The 10,250-nt window shown below is 38.1% G+C and overlaps 1 protein-coding gene across 1 annotated transcript; it reads right to left on the bottom strand.

Moving 5' to 3' along the window:
* Positions 1 to 924: 924 nt before the first annotated feature.
* Positions 925 to 7,453, bottom strand: LOC135168133 (retinoid-inducible serine carboxypeptidase-like). The gene is made up of 8 exons (XM_064132051.1): positions 7,390 to 7,453; positions 7,239 to 7,253; positions 7,075 to 7,189; positions 6,347 to 6,905; positions 6,168 to 6,278; positions 3,350 to 3,680; positions 1,705 to 1,934; positions 925 to 1,628 (listed from the first exon to the last, which is right to left on the bottom strand). Exons 1-8 carry the CDS (start codon positions 7,451 to 7,453, stop codon positions 1,569 to 1,571), a joined length of 1,485 nt encoding a protein of 494 aa, XP_063988121.1. The 3' UTR covers positions 925 to 1,568.
* Positions 7,454 to 10,250: the final 2,797 nt, after the last annotated feature.

Raw genomic sequence — 10,250 nt, 5'->3', positions numbered from 1 at the left:
TGATCATGTCTACCAACCTTTACAGAAACATTTCAAGATATGAAGTCAATGAGAAAGATGTCAATTTAGACTTATTCGTCTCCAATATTTTGCATTGTATGGTGCTAAAAATGCAATTAAAGCGAGGATTTCTAACGATGCAGAGGCAGCGGCATAAATGCAGAATTTTGTAAGAATTTCATTAGAAGATGCAACGGAAATTTTTCGCGGTTTTTTGTTCGATTTTCATATCTCTGTCGACGGTTGGTTGCACGAATTCATGAAATAGATATTTGAAACGTGGTTCTACTTCCATGGAAACTCATATAAAAGTTATCGGACGAGTTCTGGAAAAAATCGCCTCTTACAGCCTAAACCGTATCGTTCCTATTGGAACACACCTTTTCCCTTGATTTAAAAACAACCCGAAAAACCTTGCAGCTATCGATTGCCGTCATCGCAAAGGGTGACTCATCATTGGGACATCAGACAATTTATGAGACCCATAAACTGCTTAGATTGACATCGGAAAAAGCGCGGGGTAATCCACCACCTATGAGCGGGGCCAATAAAAAGGGTGAAACTATGCATCCCCCGCCATCGTCAAATCGGATACCAATGCTTTCTAATAAAGAAATTTTTCCTAACCAGCCCAAAAGGAAGAAAGGGGAAGATTCTCGACATAACGGCTCGTGCCGCGGAACAGGCAGTTCGACAATCATCACCGGAAGGATCAGTCCGAATCTACGTACGGCTACCTAAGATACTGCGTCGTGTAATCCTTCTACATGCAATTAACGTATAATTACGGTAAATCCGGATTATCCTAATCATGTTTTAATGGTTAACCCTCCCAGTTAAGTGCACCGTCCCTTTCTGCCGAGCTGTGAAATCATTTGAAAACCCTCGCCGAACCTCCGAAATCTTTAACACATCTTCGGAATAACCAACATCCTCGCTTGGGATCCAGGATCAAGAAGACATTGCGCTGATTTCATCTGCGCCTCTGCAATTAACAACCTAGTAGAACCAGCCGCATATCTGTCAGACAAACCCTAGCAAGAGCATCAGTTTCGCATTCTGATCATTTCCTCCAATTTCCCCAATCACTGTAAGTTTCAATTATAATGATCCGTATACTTCTGTCTCTCTTGTCTTCCTGTTTTCTCGCCGACGGTTTTTTCCCTGGGTCTCCGCGAAATTGAGTCATTTTTAATCAATAATAAACTGTTTGATCTAGCCTAAATTTTAGTCTCAGTTTTTACTTTTCTACGTAGTTCATTATCGTCGTATTTTAATACCTTATTCCGAATATCACGATCCGTAACCATACAATCGTAATCAACTATTTAACACTGATTTTCCATCGTTACGTGGTGGCACCCTGTCACGATTAGTGACGGTCAACTAAGGGTGTGGAGATAGACGACTCGCCTCTTGCGCTGTCTTGTTAGACACAGTGGTCCTCAATACCCGACATAAATGGATTTCGGAAAAAAGGGTTCCAAAAACTGAAGTCTTTATAACAATTACATCAATCAATTCGATATATTTCTGGTATTAACAACTGAAATGTTCGATCACTCAATTCAGGAACCGATCAAGTTTTGTAATATTGTTTTTAGAGCAGCTGGGTTATCTCGTGGTGCCTGAAAAATACGATTCCATAAGCCAAACATCCTATTTGATATACTAACACTCAATTGATTATTTGCTGGCACTTACCCAATGACCTGCTCGGAAGACCCAGTACATGCTAAGATTGTTATAATGTTTTTGATATCCTTCCACAATATTGTCAACTATTAGTCTTGTTCTGTCAGCGTTGGCCCATCCGTCATCATCCTTGAACATTCTATCCAACAAACCAACTACTGACGTGGTTGGAACAGAAAAATCCAATTGGCCACTGTATATGTCTACTTTCAGATCTGTCTCGTTCAACAATCGTTTCACTGTGAATAACACCAAAACACATCAATGAGCATTATTCTCTGGTTCATGGATGAAAACATTTCATTGAAAAACCTAGAGAATTTGCAAGTAAATTCTGTAGAAGATCTAGGTGTGAGGAATTTAAGGCGTATAACATAATGATTGTGGATTTTCACAAAATGAATTCGACTCCCCTCTTCTACTTGGTCCAATATCGAGACAAAATAGAGAGAGTATTAAAGACGAGACGCATCTTAGAAAGAACGATCCTCGCGCCTGATTAACCATCAACTGAGATAAGCAGATCCTTCACTACTAATTCATTAGCGGTCTATCTTTTCAATTATTTGCTCTTCGTTCTCGCAAATTTTAGGTTGGAGATATCTTCCTTAATGAATAAATAGGTGCAGCAAAAGTATCGACTACTCCCTATGTAAAATGGAATGGTTTAGCTATTTTTTCAGAAATGAGGAAAGTTCGTCAAGTTATTTAAACGTCAGGGATCGGACATACATTTAATATATTGGAATATATAATAGTCAGATTCCTTGTTTCTTCTAGAGTTATTGAACCATGATTTTGAGAATTTATTACTTATTTTTTTCATCACAGTCTAGAATATAACAAGTGAATTGTCTGGTAATGTCTCCAAAGTTTAAAGGCTCAAAACATTTCGATTATCCTATATTGCAGATTATTACATTAAAATCTTTCCAGTAGTTATTTGACTAGTTTCCACTTTTAATGAATATTTCGAGAAACTAATGAGAAGTGACATAGAATAGAAGTCCAATAGAACGTTCTAACGAATTTGTCAGGTTAATCTGCTGATCTACGTAGACACCTTCTTTCTATGGAAGAGCTCCTGAAAATTTTCAGAAGAGTTATCGATAGATCTCCGGAAGATTTCTATGGCGACTGAAAAAAAATCTTTGGAAGGTGTTTGGAAGACAACTTTTCTTTAGAAATATATTTGCAAGAGGGCATTTTTAAACAATTCCCAACCTAAAATTCGAAACATCCGCTGACAGAAAAAATTGTGTTTTGATAACCTTCCATGGAATTTTACGGATCACCAGAATGATCTTGCGAAGATCTTTCAATAAATCTTCTGAAAATTTCTGAAAGATCCTCATCATATCAAAATTGTTCTAGGCGGAGAGGGTCGGATGATTTGAATTTGTGTGACATCCACAATGATAGAGAAAAAAGGAGAGTTGCCTCCTAAGCATTATTCATGTGATACCTTAAACTATGCTGTACCTCGCAATTGTATACCAACATTTGTTTTGTTTCATTCATCGGCTTGCTCTTCTTGGTTAAATTACTTTTCCACGTAACTACTATTATTATGGCCAAAGGGTTTATTTACCCTCGCATCCTCAGCTGAGAACACGAGTGGTCCTGAATGATCTGTACATATATCTATCCTTACCAGTATCGATTGCAGGTTGCATATATGCTCCCAACAGAGCTTCAAAAACATAATCTGTTTGTGCACCAAAATCAATAGTAAGATTGAGCACCGATTTCACGTTTTTATTCATAAACTCGGTGTTTTCCATAACTATCTTGTTATATGACCAGTTAGGTTCACGTTTGAGGAGGATATTTGTATAATCGAAGGGCTCAGTATACTGCCACAATTTCGTTAAGACATCACCGCACTTGTCCACCGCTTCTGCCCATTTCTTCTGCTCCACAGGAGCCGTCACCTTGTCGACTACCTCTTGAACGGTATCTCTCTGTTTAGCGTCTATGAAACCCTGTTGACAAAAGACAACTGCAGCTTATGCTTCCTGATAATATTATCGTCCACTCAGAAAACAATGACTTTCGACAAATACATCTCTATTTTGATTATGGATCTATAGAGCACATGCAAATTTTAACGTGGAAATTCACCACACAATATGGAATATACAATTTCATCATTTGATGGTAGAATATAGATACAAATTTAACGCGCGTGTGTTCTGCATTCGATTCACAGCTGAGCGAATAGGGATTTTTTGCCTCTAAATTTTAATTTGATTTGCAATTTTTTTATGTTTTTTCTCAATCTTTCATTAAATGAATTTTTATACCGAATGAGTTTGAGAAAAACAGTTGAAGTAATCTGTCCATTGCACTTAGTTTTGGTGTCCTTTACTTATAAAAATTTGATACGTCATCCTCTATGCGATTGACCCAGATGATTCTCGATTTGGATCGAGGAATTCGTCGTTTCAAAATGAACAGGAGCACAAAAAAAATCTCACGCGGAGATCAGACCAATTGGGCTATGATAAGGCAACGAGTTCTTAAATCAATCCAAACAATTTTTGCAGATAAAGAGAAAATTTTAATTAGACTTCATAATTGTCTACTATTTAATTCATTATAACTGAAGTGTCTAATAGTATTGTTATTATTTATAATCATAAAAAAATACTTATTGAAACGTAATCCGAAAGGGAAGTAAAATCTAAGGAAAGTGGACATCTGAGTTAGAATGATTCATGAACTGCCACAAAATTTTACAACTGGCATCTCAAAATTAACCATCCCCATCTAGCTGATTGAGACCCCTTATTCACTTATATTATCGGAAAATCGAATTCTCAGTAAAGGTAAGTATCCATTATGTAATCCATTAATTACAGTATTGAAAAATCAAAAAGTAAAAACATTTCTTAAATTGCGATTTTTTGTCTGCTCATAGCTTATGCATTTGCTGCAATGGTCTCTGTTTTGAAGATCCACACTATATTCAAGACGTACTCTAAAGGGAAACTCCACATTGCGACATCGTAAAATTAATAAAGTTCCCCCTCTACTTCTCTCAACCTCGATTGTAATCGTTTTCCAGTTTAACAGTTTCAACTATTCGCGTATAAAGAAACGAACGTGCAATTTTTCACAGGGGCAGAGCATTGTGACACTGACAAAATGGCATATTTTGTAACGAGTGGCAATAACATTGTTATGAATAATTTTTCTATCACTGCTGCTACAGTCAGCTCATGTTAAGAAAAGTCTTTGTGTGTATTTGTAAACGAAAAATGGCATAGTTTGCCACTCGCTGAACATAACATCACGAACAAAAACTATAGTTCGGATAGACGGGCGACAGGGCGTTTTAACTCGTGTGATTGGCAGCCCGCGGGCCGCCAACTTCACACTCGTTACCACCGCGTCGCACTTGTATCGAAATGTACTTCTTTATCCCAATATGTCGGAGAAGTGTTCCGCTTCGCTTCGCCTGACGGGAACGTTACATCTCGAACACTGTGTACTGAAATAGTATATTTCGATACGAGTGCGATGGGGTGGCAACGAGTGCGAAATTGGCGGCCCGAGACGAAGCCGAGGACTGCCAATCACCCGAGTTAAAACACCCCGTCGCACGCGTATCCGAAAAGTCTTTTTTTTATAAGTTTTGACTTTTCGTTTGCAAGTAAATGAAAACGTACTTTTCGACAGGAGCTGAACGTAGCAGCAGTGACAAAAAAGGAGCCTTATATGATACTTCAATCTTCAGCTGCTGGAAACAGACTGTTACGAAGTAATACAAATACTATAAACTGAAAGAAATTGAAAATTTTCCCTCATTTTCCGATTTTTACCATCTGTGTTTCATGGATCGTAACATGCATATTTAAGTTTATTCCTAGCCGTTATACGAACGAAAAAAAATGTTAACTGAGTGAAAACTGCAACTCGAGGAAACTACTGTGACTGAGAACATGGAAAACGGCGTTTTTCATAACTGTGGGGCAAAATTCATTGAGCTGTAAGTTTTTCACTTTTTAGTAGATCTCATGATATTTCAAAAGTCATTCAATGGACCTAGCTACACCGAACATTCTCAAAACTCACTGACGTTCATCCTTAACATTCCGTCTGTCGGACGAAAGTTACGAACACTATTGGTCACACCGCGTCAATATGGATTAGTATACCAAGAAACTTAATGGAAGAAATATTTGAAGGAATCACGAGTCATCTAGATTGTATACTTGAAAAAGCTTTGACATTTTTACGCATTACACTGCACCGAGTTTCGAAATCGAAAATTGAAAATTCACCTACTTATAGTAATTTTAATTGATATTTTCATTGATAACGCTTCAGTACCCTTCAAAATAAGATGTCAAATTTCTTCAAATTTCGCCGGGCCTTACTGCAGTGTAAATTTAAAAAATACAAACAGAGCAATGCGCTGCTAATAGCGTGACCAACCAAACGTTAAGTAGAATTTATGTAATTACCAGATGAAACGCAAAAGATGGAACAGCTTGTAAAATGTCTAATGATGATATTGCAGGGCCACCAAGTCCGACGCCTTTCAGATTGTGCTGAAATTTTCGATTTCCCTGATCCTAAAGTGACAATAAATTATTAAAACCATTCACAGAATAGTAAATTTCAACAAAACAATGTGATATACCAATTTCCATGCAACATTAACAGCTATTTTGGCTCCATAAGACTGACCAATAATGTATGTTGGCACCGTTTGATATTTCGGGAATAACTCTAAGAAGAATTTGATGACACTGATAACATCATCAGCGATCGCGCTATCCTGAGTATTGAATCCTTCCGTAGAATTAGTATAACTGAATCCTGCACCAACTGGTGCATCGATAAATAGAACATTGTAGTCATTAACCCAAGTAGTATTTCGAGGGGTCCCATACATATCAAGGGGACCAATCTCAAGAAAATTTCCAATTCCTGAAGCTCCATAACCAGGTCCTCCCTGCAGCCAGATTATTAGGGGCCTGCTGAAAACGTCGAAATTCGTCGGCTTTGAGGGGGGATTAACGAAGTATAACCACCAGAAGGCGTGAGCACCTGGACGAATTTCTATTGTTCCCCATTCCTGTTCAGTTCCACCGTAACCAGGTCTCCCTTGACCTAGTCCTAATGCTAAAAATAATAAATTATTTTTAGTATTGAATAATAACGGGATGAATACGTTAGATTTATAAATGAATTTGGAATGTTTTTATCACAATCTATGACCTTTATAAATTTACTTTTTCCATTTTTATCGGTTCGAGAAAATATTATTGCAGATGTGATGCCCGAGGAAAAATATGCCCTCTATCACTTTTGTTGTATTAAAAAATATTAAAATAGAATAAGTTTCTTTCGGGTTCAAATATTTACTTTTCCCACGCGACGTCATCGCGTATTTTTTCTTTTCCCACGAACCGCGATGCAGCTGTGCAAAACATAGTGTTGTGTCCGTAATCACGGTAATAAAGGACTAAATTCACTTTCCCTTTTTTTGCAATGCATAATTAATGCAATTATTACCTATAAAATCTCACTGATGGGATTAATCACTGCACACACAATATATAGAATTCGCTCTTATTTTCATTATATTTCAAATGTGACTGTCTTGTCTCCGGAAAATTGGATTTAGTTTTTCAGAAGTGCCGCTAATGTTGTCGGGAGGATGCTAATGTTCTAGCTGACTCTGGTCGACCTGCCCGTCTTCATAGCAGAACAAAGGCAGCTGCAAGGGATTATGTCGTAACATGACTAGAGGGAAATTGAAGAGAAATATTTTATTGCTAACTGAATTAGTCTCGGTAGTTTTTATGATTGTTTTTGGAATAAAGGTTGTGTGTTCATCGCAAAATTGCAATTGGAGATTATTCAAGATGACACCACTTAAAATTTTGGGAGAAATTTACACATCTAGTTCTCGAGAAAATCTCAAGGGTGATGGTTAGATTGCAGATGTTTCAGCATTGGTCGTGGGGAACGCCCCATGGCACCAGGCTGGGAAATGTTGGGGAAATCGTTTTTTTTCGCTACTGACTTTGTATAAGAGGATTGTGGATTACCTATGCTCTTTCTAAGTTCTTGAATATGGAATGGCGACCACATTAAAGAAGTGTTTTTTTCATTAAGGATTCCTTTTCGTCTATCGAGGCAAGGAATGAAACACATGGTATCCAAAATACATGGTTGTATGAGCTAGAGAAAAAAAAGATAATAAATTTCTAGAAAATATGTGAAAATGACAAGTAGACAAATACTTGAAGAGTCTTCGATAATGAATGTTTTACTGGGCTGATCGACGAATGCATGTGATCGCCTAAGGAATGGCGATTCTCTAATCATCCCCTGTTGCGCATCAAATCACGCGAAGTTACAATTTTCTTTTGGAAATTAAATTATTTTGAATCATGTGTAACAATTTTCTTTCATATCCATTCTAATAGTTTTTCTCCCTAACTGGATTTAATAAAACTTAATTATGGCCAATTCCACTGAGTAGACAAACAGTCAAATCCAAATTTTTTCTAACATTCTTTCTTGGTTCAACCTTTTCAAGGTTTTAATGAGGATAATCCTGGCTATCTTCTCAATTGTTAAATTATTTTATAATTGGGTTCTCCCATGGCCCTATTGTACTCGGGGCCATTAGTGCCTCTCATTTCCACATTTATTACACTCAACCCTCCAATTCTTCCAGACGGACGTTTTTGGAGAATCGTCACAGGTAATTTCACCAATCACATGGCATTTCCAGAAACTTTTTCTTTTTCTATTTTTCATCCCTCCCACTTAACATTTTCCAAGTTGTCGCCAAAATTATTCCTGCTCTTCCGTATCATTCCAACCGCGAAATAGTCACCTCATTTGAAGGCTTCAGTCTTTTTATATTTTGCCAATAATAAAATTAAATTCAAAATACAATCGTGAGTGATAATTCAAACCTCATCCCAACGTTCTTTTCCGTCATCCAATAAGTCCCCTCATCACAACGCCTAGCTGAACAAAGAAAATTTCGGCGTGAAGCAAGAATTGTAAATACTGTTCTCTGTAGGTCAGAACTCTGCACCTTACAACTCCAGAGTGTTCAAAATCGAACACAGTATTGAAACATTTCAATACATCCCCCAAGATGATTATGTTTTCCACAATCGAACTTATTTATTCACCTAAACAAATAAGACCAACAGGAAATTCCAACGCTCAAGCCACAGGTGTTCGTATCCTTGTTTGGAATTTTCCTGATAAATAATTTTGAATAATAAATTTTTTTCTTTTCTTTTTACAAATATAGTTATGATAAATTGTTGTGTTGCGGATGACTAATTTAGAGATTGGTCGATCTTCAAATCGTTTAATTTTTGATTAAAAGATAGGAAGTAATTCATATCAAGATTGAATCATTACATCAAACAATTTAATGTTTAAACGGCGTATTATTATAATAGACGCAAGATCAAGTAGTTACCACTAATATTAAATCAACAATAAAGTTTATGTTGTGACGAGGCCACATAACCCCATTTATTTCTTTCCGCCCGCGCCCCTTCATCGCCCTTACTTTCGCCCCGTACTGCTCACCGTTGGAGATCCTCTTCCCGCGTGAGTCCTCCCCCTTCCCCCGTTCCGCCGCTCACAACGCTCGTCAGTTACTGTGGAGAACCCCTATTCCAACGCTCACCGCTGGAGAATCGTTTCTACGTTGGTCCTCCCTGCACCCACAGTTCCTTGCCCGCCGCACGGAGCCCCGACAATGATGCGTACTACGCTTTCATCTACCCCTCCGACCCCTAGGATGCCTACTAATACCGATCGGTGGATTACCGGTTACATCCGGATTGCATCACCCGGAAATGGACGACTATTGACCGAGGACCCCCAAATACACCGCGGAGATCCTCAATTGCCCCAACCACGGATACTCGAATCGTAGCTGTCCTAGAGTGTGGAGACTATTGGAAGATAAATTATCAGTTGAGAATATCGGAATTACCAGTAAGGAAAGTGACCCAGAGAAGCCCACCAGGAAGAGAGGCTCCACTGGACGTGAACCCCGCTATAGTTGCTCACCCTTTGGAAGGGTTGAGACCCCCGGATAATCCCAGCAAGCAACGACCCCCCAACATTGTGAAGAACATTGGTCAAGGCCAGCACCGAGTGAGTACCCTTCCATTCCCTCTTATCCCAGCAAATCTATTTCCCTCCCAATGGTACCAGAAACATCCCTTCCAACGGTGATCCCTACATTACGTCTATTGCATTTCTAGTATTTGTAATTATTGGATCCTCTAAATTCTACCGCTTTTTTATTGAAAATTAGAGCCTTCCCCCTTTTATTTTATATAAAAGTGGTCCGACAAGTGACCTGCCTTACCCTAACCCTGGATCTAATTAAAAGGCGTTATTCTTTAAGCTTGTGAATCCCAGAATCTGTGTACTATTTGAGTCATAATTCCTATTAATAAATTAGTTCATTGTAAATCGCCTTTGCCACTTTCGATTTACTGGCCTGCCCTCTGATAATTAATTAAATATTAGAAGAAAGATCACAA

This window comes from Diachasmimorpha longicaudata, chromosome 12 (assembly GCF_034640455.1).
Source record: "Diachasmimorpha longicaudata isolate KC_UGA_2023 chromosome 12, iyDiaLong2, whole genome shotgun sequence".
NCBI lineage: Eukaryota > Metazoa > Arthropoda > Insecta > Hymenoptera > Braconidae > Diachasmimorpha > Diachasmimorpha longicaudata.
This window is presented reverse-complemented; position numbering and strand designations above follow the sequence as displayed.

Bases quoted from the DNA above. Each gene is read 5' to 3' on its own strand.
- LOC135168133 (XM_064132051.1), bottom strand. From the start codon at position 7,453: ATGTTACGACATAATCCCTTGCAGCTGCCTTTGTTCTGCTATGAAGAC. The intron at 6,906-7,074 runs GTAAATATTTGA...GTGATAAAAACA, and splicing joins GATGACGTCGCGTGGGAAAA to TTCCAAATTCATTTATAAAT. The intron at 6,279-6,346 runs GTATATCACATT...TTGTCACTTTAG, and splicing joins TTAATGTTGCATGGAAATTG to GATCAGGGAAATCGAAAATT.